The sequence below is a fragment of the Nilaparvata lugens genome, chromosome Y, assembly GCF_014356525.2.
Source record: "Nilaparvata lugens isolate BPH chromosome Y, ASM1435652v1, whole genome shotgun sequence".
Classification (NCBI taxonomy): Eukaryota; Metazoa; Arthropoda; class Insecta; order Hemiptera; family Delphacidae; genus Nilaparvata; species Nilaparvata lugens.
Window position 1 is genome coordinate 1,636,033 of NC_052519.1, and position 24,126 is coordinate 1,660,158.

At 38.2% G+C, this 24,126-nt stretch overlaps 2 protein-coding genes across 2 annotated transcripts in view; one reads left to right on the top strand and one right to left on the bottom strand.

Moving 5' to 3' along the window:
- Positions 1–1,143: 1,143 nt before the first annotated feature.
- The window catches only part of LOC120355170 (endoribonuclease Dcr-1-like), a 31,931-nt gene continuing 8,948 nt past the window's right edge, over positions 1,144–24,126 (top strand). The window contains exons 1-2 of the mRNA XM_039443494.1: positions 1,144–1,451; positions 21,345–21,557. Of these exons, the coding sequence (XP_039299428.1) occupies positions 21,480–21,557 (78 nt within the window). The 5' untranslated portion in view covers positions 1,144–1,451; positions 21,345–21,479. The remainder of the gene's footprint in view (positions 1,452–21,344; positions 21,558–24,126) is intronic.
- Positions 11,362–11,715, bottom strand: LOC120355169 (serine, glycine and glutamine-rich protein-like). The gene has a single exon (XM_039443493.1). The coding sequence runs from the start codon at positions 11,713–11,715 to the stop codon at positions 11,362–11,364; it is 354 nt and encodes a 117-aa protein (XP_039299427.1).

Consider the following 24,126-nt stretch of genomic DNA (forward strand, 5'->3'; position numbering starts at 1 on the left):
TTGAATAAGGTCTCTAGATAGTCAGGCATAAGACCTCTAAGCCATCTAAGAACTTTTGTTTTAAAAACTAGTCGATTTTGTGTTCTCTTTATTTCAAGAGGAATATTGTTGAAAAACGTAGGGCCAAGAAATACAAACAATTTCTGGAAACAAGTGGTTTATACGATTTAGGAAGTCTTAGTTTTATCAGTATTATAAAATATTTTTAATTATATTTTATAAACTTCGCCTAACATCGTTACCAGCAAAAAGTTGGTGAGGAATCAAGATAAGTGTTTCCTATCTATATGGCTCATTATAGTGAGCTACACGTTTATAAGTCAGTGCAATTGATAGGACTTCAGTGTTGCCGATTGTCTGCGTTACCACCGCCTTTCATAGTAGATATAGTGAGATCCACGTTGTAATGGCAGTGGAAAAGATAGTGTTGCAGATTCTCTGCGTTACCACTGCCTTTCATAGTAGATATAGTGATGTCCACGTTTAAATGGCAGAGGAAAAAGATAGAACAGCGTTACTGATTCCCTACCTTCTATAGAAGATAGAAGATAGAAGATAGTGCTGATACTGGCACATTTATTTGATGTAATATCAACTGTTCATTCTTGTTAAAAATAATCAATTATATTCTTTTCACCAAGAACATATTTTCTTCAGTGATTCAAAAATAAATTTTCATAATTGGGATGGTCCCGGTTGAATTACAGTATGCAGTATTACAGACGTAAGGCCTATTGACGGCTTGAATGATATATTCAGGCAAGATGGGGCTTTCCCACCAACAAAAGTCTAAAGAATTTATTTTATATTGTATTAAATTAATATGTACTACATGCTATAGCTACAGTTGATAATATAATTATTATGTTAAGAATGAATTTGACTTAATAACGATTAATCTTATTAATACGATTATTCATAGTTCTATAGGGGTATTCACAATGTTGTTTTAGCCAGCTAAAGTGCCATTTGATAACTCTGGATTGTAAACGCTCCATCTAAAACCAACTGCTATAAGCTAACTGCAATAGCGTTCCAAACGGATAATTTGTGTAACTCACTTTTGCTACCAAATATGACCAAAACAAATATGGCCGCCGTTTTAACAGAGTTAGCTAGAGTTAGCGGACTCAAAGCTGCGCTATCTGCTATCTCGTCTGCTATTTTTTTTCTATCGTACCACTATAGCATTGAGTTAACACAGACTTAGCAAATAGCAGGAGTTAGCGAATAGCTCGACTTAGCCAGCTAACTCCAACATTCTGAATAGTGAATACCCCTTATAATTCATAATGATATTGTATCTATCAATGTATAAATAAATTATAGCTTGCTGAATCATTTTTCAGATCAAAGCATTAGAATACGCTTCCAAAACAGTCACTCCTCATCTCTCGATTTTCAATTCCAAACACGAAGCTCCGGGTGTAGAACTGGCTGATTTTCTTCAGGTAACTCGTTTTAATTAATTTCAAAAATATAATGAAGGTTATATTTGAATTGGTCTTAATGCTTGTATGATTACAAATCTATATAATAAGAGAGAGTAGGGTTGTGTTTGTTCGTTTGTTTGTGTGTTCGTTTGTTCGCATCAAAACATGTCAACTTGTGGATTGCATACCGGAAAAACGGGAATGATTTAAATCTCCAAATGTTGCACATAGATTCTAAAAATATCAATCTCGTGCACCTGGAAGCTCAAATTTCGATTTTCCTTCTAGATTTTTCAGAATTAATGATCAAATTTCATAAATGGTACATACCATTTCATAACAAAATAAAAAAATCACCAAATCATATGGTAGAAAATGAGTTTTGTGGGTTATCAAAACTCCCTCTGAAAGGGAACTACTCAACTTATCCTATCTTTTAGTAAAATAACAATGATCATCCATCCATCTATCATCTTCTATACTATAATAAAGGAAAGAACTGGCTTAAACACGTATACACGTGTAAAGGATAGAAAAATTATGTTTGAAGCATCATCACGTCTGAACTACTGGACTGATTTACTTGAAATGCTGCATATAAATTCTTAATTAACCGAGGATTCTTATAAGCCTTTTTTCAATTCTTCTAGATTCCATTACGTCAAGTTTTTAGTTTGTCAAGTTTTTAAATAGACCCTTGCGAAGCACGGGTTACCTGCTAGTAAATGAATAAATGAAATTACTTGACGTCACAGATTCTAGGAACATTTACATGAAATTTCATATCGAATTATGATTATTTGATAATCATAATTATGTTGAACTAAAACTATAAATGCTATCAATATGATTTTTGATTTGCAGGATGATTGAATGAATAATGACAATACGTTAATAATAAAGTATCAAGTGAGATTTACATCAAACTGATAGTATTGTTTTATCAGAAAGTATTGGTGTTATTTATAAGGAAAGCTGGCGTTTGAAGTGCTCTTTGGGAGAAAATGTTTTCATATTTTCAAATTTATACAACAAAAATAGACGATGAAAATTCGATTTTACACGATGAAAATTTCAATCGAGTAAGAAAATGTTTTCCTGAAAACCAGTAGAGCAAATCAAACTAGCTGTTCCAATAACTTCGTTTTCTATGATACAGAGTGATTATAAGAGGACTTTACAACTTTGAAAGCACATAAATATTTATTGAAATTAATTTCAGAATTAAGAAAGGTTCATTTTGTTACAAAACACTCAAAGTTTAAAGTGTGGATGTTATTTTGGGTTTATGTGACTGCCGTTGTTAATGCCACTGATATGATAAACTGATATGAGATATGTTTTCGTGTCATTGATTCATTCATAAATATCAAATGTTGTTGATCCGTTACTAGTAGAAAGTCATGTTCAATTTTATTTGATTAAAGCTCTACAAATGAGAGGTTACTTTTTCATTTATCAATAAAATGCCGACAAAGAAAAAGATAAAAACGATTGAAAACCGTAACTACGAAGACGATAAGATGGAATCACATATTGACAATTTCTCAAGCCAAGGAATTATCTATCGACACAGATTCGCCTACGGCAGAGAGAGAGTGGAAACATTGGAATTGTTGAAAAATGAAATTGCTTCCGCGTTACTGCCCTTTGTTGATGAAATGTACCATTCATAATTGAGACAGATGCATCAGATTTTGCAATTGGTGCAACATAACACAAATTCTCGACCACTACCTTTTTCAAAAAAAAGGTAAGGGGTTAATGGAATTATATGGAAGCAATAACACTAGCTCTAAGATCACGAGGACTTGATTCAAATCGATGGGAGGAAGTGTTGCCTGATGCACTTCACTACTATTCTGAACTAAAAAGATTAGCTTATCATGTAACTTCACTAGAGTGTCAGCCGAAGAAAACAAAAACGAGCATATTAGAGATGCTCTTTTTTCAGGGTTATGTTCTATTGAAATTAAAGAGAAACTTTTTCTACAAGGAGATTTGAGTCTACAGAAACCGTTCCCAAGCACGTGTTCTTGAATCCGCAAAAACATATGCCGACTCCTTTAAAAGTACTTGTTATACAAACTCTGTTGAAGAAAATAAAAACATAAGCTTGAGTGAATCTTTCTCAGATGTTATGCTGTAACCCAAAATCGACAGGCAATTGTAGAGAAATCCGTTCAATGCCAACGTTGCGGATATAAAAAACACTCAAATTCTCAGAATGTCCTGCCAATAGGAAAGACTTGTCATAAATGTTCCCGAATTGGACACTTTTCCCATGTGTGTAAAAGTAAAACGCTCAAAGAAAAACTAACTACGTCACTATTACTGCAGCTGGTATATAATCTTTCTAAAAGTTATCTTTAATCTAAAGTTATCAGTAATCTTTCTAAAGCTACAATTATGTTTCGGTGAATGGAATAAATACACCAGCTCTATTGATACCGGAAGTGTTGCCAGTTTTATTGATGAAAAATTTGCAAAAACAAATAAATTTAAAACTGCATTAGATTCTTGTTTTATAAGATTTGCATCTGTTCACATAACACCGCTACAAGCATGTGTTTATAGCAATATTGTGTACAAAGGAAATGAATACACATATTAAACTCTTGTATTAAAAGAATGCTGTTGCAATGTGATACTTGTCACGATTTTTTGATGAATCACTCTACAATAAGTTTAGCATTCAATGGTAATACAGCCTCTTGTAATAGATAATAATTCTACAACCACACCACCCTTGAAAGATTGCCTCTTGGTGGAGGCCATGATAAAACCATGTTCCCTTTTCAATGACTTGACTCCCGATTGCCACCCAATAACTACCCGATCCAGAAGACACCCACAAGATGACTATGAATTCATGAAGAATGAGGTCAATCGCCTCCTTACAGAAGGAATAATTGAGGAAAGCCAGTCCAGTTGGCGTGCCCAGCCTTTCATTGTAACCAATGGACAGAAACGAATGGTCATAGACTATTCACAGACTATTAATAAATTCACAAATTTAGACGCATACCTCTCCCATTGATCGAAGATCTTGTAAACCAATTGCCAAGTACAACATTTTTAGTACTGTAGATTTCAAGTCAGCTTACCATCAAATACCGATTCTTGAGAATGAACGACATTACACTGCCTTTGAAGTAGGCCGAAAACTTTATCAGTTCAAACGAATACCATTCGGAGTAACCAATGGAGTAGCTGCCTTCCAACGTACATAAACGGACTTATAGAAAGAGAGAATTTGAACGACTGCTTTGCCTATTTGGATGATGTTGTCATTTGCGGTTCAGATCAAGAGAACATGACAGAAATCTTAAGAAATTTCAACAAGTAATTGAATTGTATGGCTTGACTAAATGAAGAAAAATGTAAATTTTCAAAAAAATCATTGAAGTTCCTTGAGTAGAAATAAATCCACAGTATATGAAGACAAAAGGAAATCTCATAAAGGCAACAAACCTTTTGAACGAATTAATATGGACTTCAAAGGACCCGTACATCAAAAACAAGAAATAAATACCTACTGGTGATGGTTGATGAGTACTCAAGATTCCCTTTTGTATTTCCTTGTCCAGACATGACTGCAAGAACGTCATAATTGCCTGGTCTCATTATATCAATGTTTGGCCTTCCAAGCTATATTCACACAGACAGAGGAACATCCTTCATGTCAACTGAGTTGAAGAGCTTTCTTGGCTCAAAAGGGATAGCAACTAGTAGATCAACGCCTTACAATCCGAGAGGGAATGGTCAAGTAGAGCGATATAATGGAATTGTTGCCTGATGCACTTCACTCTATTCGATCTCTTTTGTGTACTACAACAAATTGCACCCCTCATGAACGAATGTTCCTACACATGAGATCCTCAACAAATGGACAGTCACTACCATCTTGGCTAATGAGCCCAGGACCAGTTGGCTGAAGAAAATGAACCGAATTCAAAGCAGATTCATCAGTAGAAGAAGTTGAATTGATTGAGGCAAACCCAGAGTATGCTCACATTCGTCGCCCTGATGGACAGAGTCCACTGTGTCGCTCCGTCATCTTGCCCCTAAGATAACACGAAAATCTAACCGGGTAGAATGATATGATAAACCATATGTTTTCGTTGTCATTGATTCATTCATAAATATCAAATGTTGTTGATCCGTTACTAGTAGAAAGTCTGTTCAATTTATTTGATTAAAGCTCTACAAATGAAGAGTAGCCACATACATCCCACCGATGATCGATTTCTTGCCACACGTACCAGCACATCATGCGTAACTTGTGCAACTGCAACGATCCGAATGTGATCCGATTTCGGAGCTCATTAGATTGTCTGGTAGAGGCGGAACATACCTTACATGAAACTCCACAGGGAAAATGCATCGGTGTTAAATCCGGTGAGCGAGGTGGCCATGCAATTGGCCCTGCACGGCCAATCCAGTGAAGTTGAAAGCGAATGTCCAGAAAATCCCAAACTTCTCCGTGGAAATGAGGTGGCGCACCGTCATGCTGAACAAGATGAACAAGTTCCCTTCTACTTTCAGCATGACGGTGCAAGTAGTATAAAAGCGGGTCCTGGGACACAAGTGTCCCAGGACCCGCCTTTATCTCAAGGTCATCCAGGCGCCTCAAGGTCATCCAGGTCAACCACCCCCACCTCAAGGTCATCCAGGTCAACCAACTCAACCTCAAGGTCATCCAGTCAACCACCCCCAACCTCAAGTCATCCAGGTCAACCACCCCCAACCTCAAGGTCATCAGGTCAACCACCCCCAACCTCAGGTCATCCAGGTCAACCACACCCACCTCAAGGTCATCCAGTCAACCACACCCACCTCAAGGTCATCCAGGTCAACCATCTTAACCTCAAGGTCATCCAGGTCAACCACCTTAACCTCAGGTCATCCAGGTCAACCACCTTAACCTCAAGGTCATCCGGTCAACCACCTTAACCTCAAGGTCATCCAGGTCAACCACCTTACCTCAAGGTCAAAAGAAAAATAAAAAAAATAATAAAAAAAATTAAAAAAATCAAATAAAAAATAATAAAAAAATAAAAAATTGAAGAAAAAAAATTAAAAAAAAAAAAAACAGAAAAAAAGGGAAAAAATTCCCTCCAGATCCTGAACTGGGGTATAAAAGAGTTGTCTACAAGGAGTGGGACATTGTGTCTTTGACAGTCGTGCCGTCAGTACATGTGTGTACCACCAGTACGTGTGTGTGTGATTTTAGTATATTGGTTTTGGATCACTTTCACCTTTATCCACATCAAGAGTAAGTACCAGTGCATTTTATAGTTCTATATATATTTATATTATATTCATGATTCAACCATTAAGTCCAAAAGAATAGAATTTTGAAGTAGTTTCAGACTGACAATTAAATTCTAAAATGACTTAAATTCGAAAATGACGAGTTTAATTATGAATTAGGTTCCAATACATAGAGTAAATGACATAGTCAAAAATGACTAGTGTAATAATTATGAATTAAGTTCCAATACATACAAGTTAAGAGTTTAATTGTGAATTATGTTCTTTGAGTTGGTGGTTGTAATTCAACCTAACCTAAAAAACGTATAACAAGTCTTTGCCCTAGAATTAGGCTATACCCACAATATGTTTGACATTGATAGTGTGTATGTCGTTTCAGACATGAGCGGCAATGGTTCTAATGATCAGGAGCACCCATCCCACCTCAGGAAGTAGATCCTAGACCCCATTCACATTCCCCCATACAGCTCCCGACCATCATCCCTAGAACATAAACACCCACGAACCTCCATCCCCGACCCACCCACACACCCGACCCACGATCCTAGATATTGATTCACTGCCTTCATCCCCCACATCCGTTGATAGTGATATATATAGAGTTGAATACTGCATACCATACTAATACAATATTGTTTTGCATTGTTCCAGATGAGCAAAGCTGCACGATGTCAGCAAACAGCAAACTCTGTGGACGAGTTTGTTGTCCTGGAGGAGGCATTCAAATCCCGACTCACGACTCTATACTACAATAATGCATACAAGGATGAGCCTGCCAAAGATTTCCACACCTTTCTGAGCAGTCTGAAGGATAAAATTGTTCACATCATCAGTCAACAACTGCAGACACATGGGGCAATGAAGTTCAATCTAGTATTGGAGGCAACATATTTCCGCAGCACCCTTGATAACCTTCTTCGATCAAGAAGAGTTTCAGAATGTTGCCTTCAAAACTCCAAACTACACCATCTTCAGTATCATCAATCTTCCAGACATCATCAACCAAGCGTGCATGACCCTACTGGATGAGGAGTCGAAATTTGAAGGAAATTCTAGTGGATGGAGTTTGCTTATCATCGATGGATTGCTCATCAGGATTAGCAAACATATTCCCCTGCGTGGATCATCCTACATCAGTCTTCCACCTCTTCTATCAGCACGAAAGGCAATCATCAATCCTATAAACAAGGACCAGCAATGTTTCAAATGGGCCATCCTCGCCAAACATGTACAAGGCAGTCATCCTGAACGAGTCAATGAGCGATACCATCAATTGGAAGAGAGATACAACTTTTCAGGCATTGGATTTCCCACTACCATCAGCCAAATCGATATATTTGAGAAAGATAATCCAGAGGTATCAGTTAATATTTATGGTGTGGATGAGAAGAACGTTATATTTCCAAGAGAGTTGGAAATGCAATGAAGTCAGATCACTTTGATCTTCTCCTCCTCTGTGAGAGTAAGGATGATGATGAAAACAGCACCCTTGAGGATGACAATGAACATAAATCAAATAGCCACTACTGCTACATTAAAAATTTTGAAAAACTTGTGGGATCCCAACTCACAAAACATAAAAGTAAAATTATCATCTGCAGACGATGTTTCACCCATTACACCCAGAACAGAGATGGAGAACGCAGGATGGCTGAGCATGAGGAGTATTGTGCTAGCAATATACAGCAAGAATCATCATGCCACAGGTTGGAAAAGATGGTAAACCTCCAACCTTGAAGTTTGAGAACATGTGCAAAAGTATAGAGTACCTGTTGTAGCATACGCCAATTTTGAGTGCATCCTGGAGAACCTGATGAAGACAATGAACAATGGATTGGTGAAGCTACCAAAGTTATCCAGTATCATCAGGCAATGAGTTACTGCTTATACTTTGTGCGGGACCCATATTTGGAAGATTCCTGGCTGACAATCACTAAGATTTAGATGAGGCAATTGACTGCAGGAATATCAAGTTGCTCCCACTAACCAAAAGAGAGGAAGAACGACATAATGCAGTCATATTGCAACGACATAATGCATAATGATTTCTGTGAGGCCTGCAATGAACGGTTCAATAAAGATAAGGTGTATGACCATTGTCATATAACTGGTATCTACCGGAATGCATTATGCTGTAAATGCAACCTGCAGCAAGAGCGACGATCATTCATACCAGTGTTCCTCCACAACTCTTCAAACTACGATACACACCTCATTATTCCAGAGCTGGGTAGAGATAAGGATCGGCTGTTTGTCATCCCAAACTCGTCGGAAAAGTATATATCATTCACCAAACGAATATCTCCCAAAAATGCACCTCCGATTCATCGATACATTCCGGTTTACGCCTGATAGTTTAGACAATCTGGTCACCAACCTAGTCAAATCAGCATCGAATCCAGAAGACTTGTCCAAAATGCTACCACATACTGCCAAGGTGTTTGGAAACAAATTGGGCCTTGTCTCAAGGAAAGGAGTGTTTCCATACGACTACTGCGATTCATGGCAGAGACTCGAAGAAACATTGCTACCACCCAAAGAGGCATTTTTCAGCAAGCTGGTTGATAGGAGTGTTAGCAGTGATGATTATGAACATGCTCAAACTGTGTGGAACCAATTCAGTTGTAGAACTCTGGGAGAATACAGTGACCTATACTTGAAAACAGATGTTCTCCTGTTGGCTGATGTCTTTGAGAGCTTCCGTGATGTATGCATGAAGACTTATGATTTGGATTGTGCTCACTACTTTACATCTCCAGGCTTTTCCTTTGATGTCATGCTGAAATATACTAAAGTCGAGCTTGAGCTCCTCACTGACTATGACATGTACATGTTCATCGAGCGAGGTATCAGAGGAGGAATAACAAATTGTATACACCGTCATGCTGTAGCCAACAATGCCTACACAGGAGCGCCTATTGACCCCAAGAAGCCTACATCATATCTCTTGTACACAGATGCGAACAACCTGTATGGCTGGGCAATGTGCCAACCACTTCCATGCCGGAAATTCCAGTGGATGGAGAAAGATGAGTTGGAGGGGGTGAGCAGAGGTATTGAGGGTGTTGGAGATGTTCAAAAGATTGGCTACATCTTGGAGGTGGACATTGAGTACCTTCTGAATTGCATGATGAGCACAACGACTTCCCATTCCTGGCAGAGAACAAAAAAACTCTTAAACCTAATCATGTACGACTCATGACAGCTCTAAGCAACCGTGAACGATATGTATGTCATTACCGCACCCTCAAGCAAGCAGTACAGCATGAATTGAGAATCACTAGAGTTCATCGAGGTGTAAGGTTTGAGCAGGAGGACTTCATAGCACCCTATATCATGCTAAACACCAGACTTCGACAGCAGTCGAAGAATAAGTTTGAAAAGAACTTTTTCAAACTTATGAACAACGCAGTTTTTGGCAAGACGATGGAGAATGTGCGAAAAAGGATGAGTATGGAGCTAGTGAATGACGAGAATTGATTGAAGAAACTGATTGCTCGACCAGTGTACAAGGACTGCATCATCTTTGGCGAGAATATCTGTGCTGTTACGATGCATAAGAGAAAGTGGAGCTGACAAACCTATCTACATTGGTTTGACAGTGTTGGACATAAGCAAGACCCTTATGTACCAGTTCCACTACGATGTGATGAACCTACGTACAAAGAGAACTACAACTGCTTTATCAGGATACTGACAGCTTATTCTACATCGTGAAAACTGAGAACCTATACAACGACATCATCAACAACCAACAACTGAAAGATACCTTTGACACCTCAGAGTACCCTGCAGACCACCCATGCTACTCAGATGCAAACAAAATGGTGCTTGGCAAGTTTAAAGATGAATATGCTGGCCGAGCGCCACTTGAGTATGTGGGCCTGCGATCAAAGCTATATGCCTGTAGGTGTTACAATAGTGATCCAAATCAGCTGACAAGTGGATTGATAAAGAAAGCTGAAGGAGTGAGGAGACCAATACTTGGGCGAGAACTCTCAAAAATGCATCCAGATGCTGAACGTTACATAGGCTTCCAAGACTATCTAGATTGTCTATATGGTGATGAGGATATCTATAGAGAACAAGTGATGTTTGGTACTAGGAAACATCAGATCATGACCCAAGTCATGAGAAAGAAGGCATTGAGCAAAGCTGATGAGAAGAGGTATATTCTAGATGATGGAATTACAACTCTTGCACATGGACATTACAAGATCCCCACTCTAGCACACATTGATGAGGAGGCAGAGGAGGAGGAGGATGAGGAGGAGGAGGAGGTTTATGATGTGGAGGAAGAGATGATTGACTCTCAAGAAATTCCCAAGGTTCAGGCAGCTAGCAGTACTACAACAGCTAAACGGCTACATTCCTCATCACATGATGAGCTCATTGATAAAGTCAATGAGTCAGGAAGCAGTACTATCCCTGCTAAACGATCACGTCCCTTATCAAATGATGAGCTTGCTTATATGATCAATGACTATAAAATAGATGGTGATGCATCTCAGTATAGCATACTGAGAAAATTGCTTGAAAAGTGACGTCATACCTCATGCCAGGAAGTGTCTACAAATCCACTATGCATACAATCTGTGCACATGTCTTCACCATACATACGCATCGCAAGACTTTTTGGAAGCGGTCATCATCAGTTGAGGTCTGTACACCATGCTGTAAAGACGCCGCCCATCACCCCACCACCGCCGCCAGTCAGCCCACCATCGTCACCAGTCGCCCCACCATCACCACCAGTCAGCCCACCATTGTCACCAGTCGCCCCACCACCACCGCCAGCCATCCAACCACCGCCGCCAGTCGCTCCACCACCGCCGCCAGTCGCTCCACCACCACCGCCAGTCGCCCCACCACCACCGCCAGTCGCCCCACCATCATCAGTTGAGGTCTGTGCACAGTGCTGTGAAGAACTAGCATCAGCTGCAACTAGAACTCCAGCTACTACTCCAGCTAGTACTCCTGCTGTTACCACTACCACTGCCAACATCAGCCTGCAGTGGAGCGAGCAGATATGTGTGAGTGTGGAGACTGTCTACTAGTAACCAGCAATCAATGGATTGTACAACCATTTCTGAAGTTTGGAGATAAGGACCTACCAGAACCGTTTGGAACAGCTCAAAACTTTCTAGAGACACTAAAATCCATCTTTCATGATGCCGAAGTGTCAAGCTATACCGACCTATGCAAGGGAGCAGCCATCTTGAAATTCTCATTCAGCAGAGGATTCTGCAAAATAAGTGATAGATTGGGTGAATTATATCACTGGATAGTTCTCGATATATTGGACTGAATCTATTGAATTGTAATGTAAATAATCGTATTATTCATATGAATGCTCAGTTTATATATATTATGTTATGTATGAATAAAAGAGAGAGTGTGTTATTTCAAGAGAAATATGTTGTACATCTTATTCCATACACCCTTCAACTTCTAGAGTAAGCACTCTAGACATTTAAGGTATAGTAAATACAATAGGAAGCATCCTTCTATGAAAAAACAGGATTGTGTAGGATATTTCCTTATGGATAAGCCAACTTTATCATTAGGAGACGATATGTATATTTCCAATGAGAAAAGTATATAAATAATAAGTTTGCGAGTAAAGTTGTTTATGGTTTTCTGTTCTAAAAATTGCTCCACTTCTTGACCACATATCCTTTCCATTCAATGATTAGGAAAAACATCCTATTATCTCATTCACACAAAACAATGTCTCCTCTATACCTTCCACTCTAATAAAAATAAAAGCAGGATATATGCGGTGTGAATCATTTCCCGCGAACTCTATTCTTAGTCCAGGTATGAATTTGTTCTATTATGAAGTGTTTATTCCTTTCACTCTTATCAATGATATGCGGTATATGCGGTGCAAATTATCTAGTTCTACACTTCGCTAACAGCAATCTACTGCTACATTACTGTTACAACTCACGCATTGAATGCGAAAAGCTTAATTGAGAGATCCATACATAGTAAAACATTATTGGAAATGCCAATTTTGTATAAAATTAGAGCTCTATATGATTTCATTATAATAACTACCGATTGCATTAATTTGATGCTGGGGTGATAGAATGAGAAAAGTAGAAATTCAAGTTGTAATATAACTTGAAAGATATTGACTAAAGTGGAATTGTCTGTCATATCAGCTCCATTCTTGAATGAAAATCGTCGGCCTTATACTGAAATGAAATTGAATAATCCAATATTAACTTAATATACTCACTGTTCTCTGTACAGCTTCTGAAATTATTAAAATGGAATAGAAGTTACCAAGTACCTTTTTTTTTGTATTCTCCCATTCATCGATTCTGATAGAAATTCCCAGATCATGAACCTGAATTCAGATTCATCCCAGTTCTGATTGAAACAAAACCATTTATTCTAATAAATTTATAAATTTCAATTCATAACATCATATAATATCATAACTCACTAATACTTTACTCTGTTAGCACTATATGACTATCCATAAATGTTTCCAAGAGAAATTTACTATAGGAGTTGATAGTGCAGGATGTGCCTTGTACTCTTAACTATTGTTCCTACAATATACCTGTTTGATTGCAATAATGAGCAATTCTAGCCTTCTTCTAACTCCTATACTATGTATACTCTAACAACCATGTCCAAGCTCATTGCAGCTTGCTGTAAGTGAACAGTGACTGAACAGTGACTGATCAATAACTGATCAGTTACTGATCAGACTGATCAGTGACTGTTCAGTGACTGAACAGTGACTGAACATGACTGAACAATGACTGATCAGTAACTGAACAGTGACTGATCAGTAACTGACAGTGATGATCAGTGACTGAACAGTAATTGTACAGTTGAACAGTGACTGAACAGTGACTGATCAGTAACTGAACAGTGACTGAACAGTAATTGAACAGTGACTGAACAATGACTGATCAGTAACTGATCAGTAACTGAACAGTGACTGATCAGTGACTGATCAGTAACTGAACAGTAATTGACTGACTGACTGACCACTGAGTGGACGACCCAATTATACCATACAGACATGTGACAGGAGGAGTGAGGGTCATTGAAAATATGTCATGTCTGAGCATGGAGTGGGAGTCGTTGAAAATATCTATCTTCAATGCCATGTTGATCTAGAGTCTTCATGGACATCTTGATCTAGTAGGTCTACCATGGACATATTGATCTGGATGGATAGGTCTCCATGACCATGTAGAGTGATAGGTCCTGCATGACCATCTTGAGCTAGAGTCCTTATGCTGGTGGCCATTGTCATGTGACAGAGGGAGTTGGAGTGGGGTCGCCAAAAGTAAAGTAAGGTGATTTTCTACCTATATGATTAATGAAACTCTCAATCAATGGTTAACATATAAAATGAGGTTTATTTCATACATGTTTACATCATTACATGAGAGTAGTTTTAGACAGTGGATCAGCCAATGAGGGTTTTTCTTTATTATCATATTACAATGGTTATACATTCATATTAACTGATTGGTGTGATGAGGGCTACTACAAAATTGAAGCGTGGTGTCTACTACGTGTCCTACTACGTCTTTACAGCATGGTGCACAGACCTCAACTGATGATGACTGCTTCCAAAAAGTCTTGCGATGCAAATGTATGGTGAAGACATGTGCACAGATTGTATGCATAGTGGATTTGTTGACACTTACTGGCATGAGGTATGATGTCACTTTTCAAGCAATTTTCTCAGTATGCTATACTGAGATGCATCACCATCTATTTTATAGTCATTGATCATATCAGCAAGCTCATCATTTGATAAGGTATGTGATCGTTTAGCAGGGATAGTACTGCTTCCTGACTCATTGACTTTATCAATGAGCTCATCATGTGATGAGGAATGTAGCCGTTTAGCTGTTGTAGTACTGCTAGCTGCCTGAACCTTGGGAATTTCTTGAGAGTCAATCATCTCTTCCTCCACATCATAATCCTCCTCCTCCTCCTCATCCTCCTCCTCCTCTGCCTCCTCATCAATGTGTGCTAGAGTGGGGATCTTGTAATGTCCATGTGCAAGAGTTGTAATTCCATCATCTAGAATATACCTCTTCTCATCAGCTTTGCTCAATGCCTTCTCTCATGACTTGGGTCATGATCTGATGTTTCCTAGTACCAAACATCACTTGTTCTCTATAGATATCCTCATCACCATATAGACAATCTAGGTAGTCTTGGAAGCCTATGTAACGTTCAGCATCTGGATGCATTTTTGAGAGTTCTTGCCCAAGTATTGGTCTCCTCACTCCTTTAGCTTTCTTTATCAATCCACTTGTCAGCTGATTTGGATCACTATTGTAACACCTACAGGCATATAGCTTTGATCACAGGCCCACATACTCAAGTGGCGCTCAGCCAGCATATTCATCTTTAAACTTGCCAAGCACCATTTTGTTTGCATCTGAGTAGCATGGGTGGTCTGCAGGGTACTCTGAGGTGTCAAAGGTATCTTTCAGTTGTTGGTTGTTGATGATGTCGTGTATAGGTTCTCAGTTTTCACAATGTAGAATAAGCTGTCAGTATCCTGATAAAGCAGTTGTAGGTTCTCTTTGTACGTAGGTTTCATCACATCGTAGTGGAACTGGTACATAAGGGTCTTGCTTATGTCCAACACTGTCAAACCAATGTAGATAGGTTGTTCAGCTCCACTTTCTCTTTATGCATCGTAACAGCACAGATATTCTCGCCAAAGATGATGCGGTCCTTGTACACTAGTCAGTTTCTTCAATCAATTCTCGTCATTCACTAGCTCCATACTCATCCTTTTTTGCACATTCTCCATCGTCTTGCCAAAAACTGCGTTGTTCATAAGTTTGAAAAAGTTCTTTTCAAACTTATTCTTCGACTGCTGTTGAAGTCTGGTGTTTAGCATGATGTAGGGTGCTAGGAAGTCCTCCTGCTCAAACCTTACACCTCGATGAACTCTAGTGATTCTCAATCCATGCTGTACTGCTTGCTTGAGGGTGCGGTAATGACATACATATTGTTCACGGTTGCTTAGAGCTGTCATGAGTCGTACATGATTAGATTTAAGAGTTTTTTTGTTCTCTGCTAGGAATGGGAAGTCATTGTGCTCATCATGCAATTCAGAAGGGTACTCAATGTCCACCTCCAAGATGTAGCCAATCTTTTGAACATCTCCAACACCTCAATACCTCTGCTCACCCCCTCCAACTCATCTTTCTCCATCCACTGAATTTCCGGCATGGAAGTGGTTGGCACATTGCCCAGCCATACAGGTTGTTCGCATCTGTGTACAAGAGATATGATGTAGGCTTCTTGGGGTCAATAGCGTCCTGTGTAGGCATTGTTGGCTACAGCATGACGGTGTATACAATTTGTTATTCCTCCTCTGATACCTCGCTCGATGAACATGTACATGTCATAGTCAGTGAGGAGCTCAAGCTCGACTTTAGTATATTTCAGCATGACATCAAAGGAAAAGCCTGGAGATGTAAGTAGTGAGCACAATCCAAATCATAAGTCTTCATGCATACATCACGGAAGCTCTCAAAGACATCAGCCAACAGGAGAACATCTGTTTTCAAGTATAGGTCACTGTATTCTCCCAGAGTTCTACAACTGAATTGGTTCCACACAGTTTGAGCATGTTCATAATCATCACTGCTACACTCCTATCAACCAGCTTGCTGAAAAATGCCTCTTTGGGTGGTAGCAATGTTTCTTCGAGTCTCTGCCATGAATCGCAGTAGTCGTATGGAAACACTCCTTTCCTTGAGACAAGGCTCAATTTGTTTCCAAACACCTTGGCAGTATGTGGTAGCATTTTGGACAAGTCTTTGGATTCGATGCTGATTTGACTAGGTTGGTGACAGATTGTCTAAACTATCAGGCGTAAACCGGAATGTATCGATGAATCGAAGGTGCATTTTTGGAGATATTCGTTTGGTGAATGATATATACTTTTCCGACGAGTTTGGGATGACAAACAGCCGATCCTTATCTCTACCAGCTCTGGAATAATGAGGTGTGTATCGTAGTTTGAAGAGTTGTGGAGAAACACTGGTATGAATGATTGTCGCTCTCGCTGCAGGTTGCATTTACGGCATAATGCATTCCGGTAGATACCAGTTATATGACAATGGTCATACACCTTATCTTTATTGAACCGTTCATTGCAGGCCTCACAGAAATCAGCTGCATTATGTCGTTCTTCCTCTCTTTTGGTTAGTGGGAGCAACTTGATATTCCTGCAGTCAATTGCCTCATCTAAATCTTTTGCATACATGGTGAGGGTCTTCATGAAATGTTTGGCAGCATCAGGACCCTGTAGACAATTGGCTCATGAGGGATTAGGTTAGTGATTGTCAGCCAGGAATCTTCCAATATGGGTCCCGCACAAAGTATAAGCAGTAACTCATTGCCTGATGATACTGGATAACTTTGGTAGCTTCACCAATCCATTGTTCATTGTCTTCATCAGGTTTCTCCAGGATGCACTCAAAATTGGCGTATGCTATAACAGGTACTCTATACTTTTGCACATGTTTCTCAAACTTCAAGGTTGGAGGTTTACCATCTTTTCCAACCTGTGCATGATGATTCTTTCTGTATTATTGCTAGCCAATACTCTCATGCTCAGCCATCCTGCGTTCTGGGTGTAATGGGTGAAACATCGTCTGCAGATGATAATTTTACTTTTATGTTTTGTGAGTTGGGATCACAAGTTTTTCAAAATTTTTAATGTAGCAGTAGTGGCTATTTGATTTATTAAGATAAGAAAGGAAAAAGAAAAAAGATGTTGTCGAATTCCACTATAACATTTTTATTCACCCAAACTAGTTTTGGTGATGATAAAAATGTTATAGTGGAATTCGACAACATCTTTTTTCTTTTTCCTTTCTTTATCTTAATATGGAGAAGTTCCACAATATCTCTGATAAAAGTGTTAAATTTATTTGATTTATGTTCATTGTCATCCTCAAGGGTGTGTTTTCATCATCATCCTTACTCTCACAGAGGAGGAGAAGATCAAAGTGATCTGCCTCCATTGCATTTCCAACTCTTCTTGGAAATATAACGTTCTTCTCATCCACACCATAAATATAACTGATACCTCTGGATATCTTTCTCAAATATATCGATTTGACTGATGGTAGTGGGAAATCCAATGCCTGAAAAGTTGTATCTCTCTTCCAATTGATGGTATCGCTCATTGACTCGTTCAGGATGACTGCCTTGTACATGTTTGGCGAGGATGGCCCATTGAAACATTGCTGGTCCTTGTTTATAGGATTGATGATTGCCTTTCGTGCTGATAGAAGAGGTGGAAGACTGATGTAGGATGATCCACGCAGGGGAATATGTTTGCTAATCCTGATGAGCAATCCATCGATGATAAGCAAACTCCATCCACTAGAATTTCCTTCAAATTTCGACTCCTCATCCAGTAGGGTCATGCACGCTTGGTTGATGATGTCTGAAGATTGATGATACTGAAGATGGTGTAGTTGGAGTTTTGAAGGCAACATTCTGAAACTCTTCTTGATCGAAAAAGGTCTTATCAAGGGTGCTGCGGAAATATGTTGCCTCCAATACTAGATTGAACTTCATTGCCCAATGTGTCTGCAGTTGTTAACTGATGATGTGAACAATTTTATCCTTCAGACTGCTCAGAAAGGTGTGGAAATCTTTGGCAGGCTCATCCTTGTATGCATAATTGTAGTATAGAGTCGTGAGTCGGGATTTGAATGCCTCCTCCAGGACAACAAACTCGTCCACAGAGTTTGCTGTTTGCTGACATCGTGCAGCTTTGCTCATCTGGAACAATGCAAAACAATATTGTATTAGTATGGTATGCAGTATCCAACTCTATATATATCACTATCAACGGATGTGGGGGATGAAGGCAGTGAATCAATATCTAGGATCGTGGGTCGGGTGTGTGGGTGGGTCGGGGATGGAGGTTCGTGGGTGTTTATGTTCTAGGGATGATGGTCGGGAGCTGTATGGGGGAATGTGAATGGGGTCTAGGATCTACTTCCTGAGGTGGGATGGGTGCTCCTGATCATTAGAACCATTGCCGCTCATGTCTGAAACGACATACACACTATCAATGTCAAACATATTGTGGGTATAGCCTAATTCTAGGGCAAAGACTTGTTATACGTTTTTTAGGTTAGGTTGAATTACAACCACCAACTCAAAGAACATAATTCACAATTAAACTCTTAACTTGTATGTATTGGAACCTAATTCATAATTACACTAGTCATTTTTGACTATGTCATTTACTCTATGTATTGGAACCTAATTCATAATTAAACTCGTCATTTTCGAATTTAAGTCGTTTTAGAATTTTATTGCCAGTCTCAAACTACTTCAAAATTCTACTCTTTTGGACTTAATTGCTAGATCATGAATATAATATAAATATATATATGTCAAACATATTGTGGGTACAGCCTAATTCTAGGGCAAAGACTTGTTATACGTTTTTTAGGTTAGGTTGAATTACACACACAACTCAAAGAACATAATTCACATTAAACTCTTAACTTGTATGTATTGGAACCTAATTATAATTACACTAGTCATTTTTGACTATGTCATTTACTCTATGTATTGGAACCTAATTATAATTCAACTCGTCATTTTCGAATTTAAGTTGTTTTAGAATTTAATTGTCAGTCTCAAACTACTTCAAAATTCTACTCTTTTGGACTAATTGCTAGATCATGAATTAATATAAATATATATATGTCAAATATGTGGGTACAGCCTAATTCTAGGGCAAAGACTTGTTAACGTTTTTTAGGTTAGGTTTATTACAACCACCAACTCAAAGAACATAATTCACAATTAAACTCTTAACTTGTATGTATTGGAACCAATCTAATTACACTATCATTTTTGACTATGTCATTTACTCTAGTATTGAACCTAATTCATAATTAAACTCGTCATTTTCGATTTAAGTCATTTTAGAATTCAATTGTCAGTCTGAAACTACTTCAAAATTCTATTCTTTTGGACTTAATGTTGAATCATGAATATAATAAATATATATAGAACTATAAAATGCACTGGTACTTACCTTGATGTTGATAGAGTTGAAGTGATCCAAAACAATATACTAAAATCACACACACACATACTGTGGTTACACACATGTACTGACGGCATGACTGACAAAGACACAATGTCCACTCCTTGTAGAACAACTCCTTTTATACCCCAGTTCAGGATCTGAGGAATTTTTTTTCCCTTTATTCCCTGTTTTTCTGTTTTTTTTTTTATTTTTTTTTATTTATTTATTTTTTTTTATTTTTTGAAAAATTTTTTTTTATTTTTTGAAAAAAATTTTTTTAATTTTTATATTTTTTTTATTTTTTTTTTCATTTTTTTTTTTTTTTAATATATAATTTTTTGTTTTTTTAATTCTTTTTCTTCAATTTTTTTTTTATATTTTTATTTTTATTTTTTTTTTTAATTTTTATTTTTATTTTCTTTTATTTTTTTTTGACCTTGAGGTTAAGGTGGTTGACTGGATGACCTTGAGGTTAAGGTGGTTGACCTGGATGACCTTGAGGTGCGTGTGGTTGACCTGGATGACCTTGAGGTTAATGTGGTTAACTGGATGACCTTGAGGTGGGTGTGGTTGACCTGGATGACCTTGAGGTGGGTGTGGTTGACCTGGATGACCTTGAGGTTGGGGGTGGTTGACCTGGATGACCTTGAGGTTGGGGGTGGTTGACCTGGATGACCTTGAGGTTGGGGGTGGTTGACCTGGATGACCTTGAGGTTAAGGTGGTTGACCTGGATGACCTTGAGGTGGGTGTGGTTGACATGGATGACCTTGAGTTGGGTGTGGTTGACCTGGATGACCTTGAGGCGCCGGATGACCTTGAGATAAAGGCGGGTCCGGGGACCTTGTGTCCCAGGACCCGCTTTTTATACTACTGGTGCATCGCTCTTTCCACCGGAAGTGCAGGAATTTGTAGACTTCACTGGATTGGCCGTGCAGGGACAATTGCATGGCCACCTCGCTCATTGGATTTAACACCGATGCATTCTTCATGTGGGGTTTCATTAAGGATAAGGTTTATGTTCCGCCTCTACCAGACAATCTAAATGACCTCCGAAATCTGATCACATTCGGATCGCTGCGGTTGCACAAGGTATGCCTGATATACTGGTACGAGTGTGGCAAGAAATCGATTATCGGTGGGATGTATGTCGCATCACCAATTGCTGGCTGTCACATCGAACCAAAATAACACCCACACCTTGAACTTGAAGTGTTTTGTAACAAAATGACACCTTTCTCAATTCTGTAAGTAATTCCAATTAATGTTTTTGTGCTTTCAAAGTTTTAAAGCCCTTTTATAATCACTCTGCATAATATAGGAAAAAATTGGCTTACACACGTACGGGATAGGGAATTCACGAATGATCCATCATCTACTGGACTGATTAACTTGACATTTTGCAAATAGATTCTCAACTTAACAAGGATGGTCATAGGCCCATTTAAAATTCTTCAAGATTTCAGTACGTCACGTTTCCAGTTTGTCAAGTTTTTCATTAGACCCTTGCGGAGCACGGGTTACCAGTTAGTTTTAAATAAATTGTCAATTTCAGGTTCTGACTACTGCTTCAGCACACGATATTTTCAATCTGGAGCGATTGGAAACTCTGGGCGATTCTTTTCTTAAGTATGCCGTGTCTCTCTTACTATTCATCCGCTTTCCCGAACTGTCTGAAGGCCAGCTGACAATGATTAAGGGCAAAGTCATCGGAAACCGAAATCTGTTCTATTGTGGTGAGCAGAAGGGCTTGGGCTCCATTATCAAGGTAAATTACATTCGATTTTATTTTTCAGTTTTATCTAATTTCCAAATAGAATGCACTCTGAATAATAATTTCATGGCGTTAAGATATTGTCATGTTCTGACTTTATTTATTTGGTATGAGACCCTCGGCATCAAACACATAATAATAATAATAATAATAATAATAATAATAATAATAAGAATTATAGACATCATATTAATAGATAAACTGAATCGAATCACATATTTAATAGACATAGGCATACCAAACACGCACAATTCAAAGCAATACAGTAATGAGAAACTGCTTAAATATTTGCCTGTGGCAGAGGAGATAGAGGATATGTGGAAGCAAGAGAGAGTGATGATAGTACCTTTGATAGTGTCAGCTACAGGTGATAACCAAGGGAACTGCCGGAAAGGTTGCACAGTTTGAGACTACCTGCATGGGTACAAAATTTAATGCGGAAAGCAGTAATACTTTGCACAACATCGCTATTAAGACGTTTTCTCAATATACCAAGATAGAAAAGGTGTCATTTAGCTAAATAAGCCAATGACACCTTATTATGACCCATGAAAATGGAGATAAAAGAGATAATAATAATAACAATACTGAGGGTGATGCCCACATAGGCTTGTGCGTGGGTAATGAGTGACTAATTTTTAGGTAGTCGGGACCGACGACTTATCGTGTCCTTATTGACCGGCGCGTTATCACTTACTCCAACGAGCCACCCTACATGTCCTTGATCTTGCTGTGATTTGTTTTCACAGCGATGCTATCTTACTTCTATATTTACTCTTATGTTATTCACACGTTATTCTGGGATGTATCTCGTCGCGATGTTTTACATGATTAACCTTGGACTCAAGCACAAGAATGATTTGTGACTTATTAGCTAGTATAGAGCAACTTCTATTCACATATAATTGGAAATCAAATATCAAGTAACCCTTTTAACATTTACTCTTTACTTTTCCCAGAATGTTCCAACTTTAAAGTCATTTTTTACATTGAACGTTTTATACATGCTGTGAAAAAATGTTTAAAAGGCTACTTGATTTTCCATTTCTATGTAGCTAAGTAAAGATATGAATTTAAAAAATACAGGCCATCATTCAACAGATAGCTAAGGGTAAGCAATGGGTTCTTATTTGAACAGGTGCTAATTGAATAATCTAGTAGGCCTACTTGTATATTTCCGATTCAGAACGTTGTAATTAAAGAACTAGAGCTAATTCTCTCTGAATTTAATTTTGCGTTGAAATAAATAATTTTCATTCATTTATATATTAACGATACATATGACATTGATGTAATAACATTGGTTGATAAAATAATGAGGTCGTCCTTGTGCTATTTTTCTTCCAAATTTTTAGGTTATGACACAGAATAATCAACTTACTGAGCTACTTGTTTTAAATTTTGTAAAATTGTTTTTGACACGCTATTCTTTGAGTGAGAAATTAGAAATTAAATAATAGTAAAACATAACTATTGTATCATTATTCTGTATAATATTATTATTATTTCAGTAGATATTGTATTAATGTATCAATTTTGATTATGTTTGTGACCTTATGACGAAGTCTCTTGCAATTTGTTTGTTTAATGGCAAATAGAGTATTAAACATTCTGGAAAGCATAACAGAACCAAACATAACCTTGATGAGTGAAGAACGTTAATTTTAGAATTTATATTAATATAATTTAAATGCAAAGAAAAAATTGTTGTTTCAAGTTGAACAAAATATCACATAATCAAATCCATAAGTTTTATAAGGAACTAGCCGTCAGGCTCGCTTCGCTCGCCATATCCGTCTAGCCAGGGGGCTCCGCCCCCTGGACCCCGACTGGATCGTCAAAGAATGAGATCAGCAGGCTCGCTTCGCTCGCCTGCATTTTTCATTTGAGCATTTTTATCATATGTTAGGACGATCCAGTCAGGGATCCAGACTAAACGTCTGGCTAAACGGATATGGCGAGCGAAGCGAGCCTGACTGCTAGTAAAATAATATTCCCAGGATTGAAGTAGCAGTGCCCAATCAATTTTTCCGCGATAAATGCATTTAAATCTTCAACTTGGTGCCAACCTAACAAAGTCAACTCAACTTAATGCCAACCTGACAAAATTATTAATTTAGTTGCCAGTTAACAACTGTTTCGAAGAGGTACTCTATCTAGATTATAGTTCTATAGTAACATATGATATGGAAATTTCAATTATAATTAAGAGATTGGGAGAAGAAGAATATACATGCTAAAAGACGAACTTTAACCCCTTAAAAACAACCCTTAGAGTTAAAATATTGCCAAAAGATTTCTTAGTGCGCCTCTAAAGGGCCAACTGAACATACCTACCAAATTTGAACGTTTTTGGTTCGGTAGATTTTTAGTTATGCGAGTGAGTGAGTGAGTGAGTGAGTCAGTCAGTCAGTCAGTGAGTGAGTGCCATTTCACTTTTATATATATAGATGGAGTAAGTACAACTTTTTATATACCTGATGTGTCCGTTGTAAACTGGTACCTCTTATTCTTATTCTAATTTCACGTGTACAATTTCTATCGAATTTCAGTCCAAAATAAA

Coding starts and splice junctions, on each gene's coding strand:
- LOC120355169 (XM_039443493.1), bottom strand. CDS start 11,715: ATGTTGGCAGTGGTAGTGGTAACAGCAGGAGTACTAGCTGGAGTAGTA.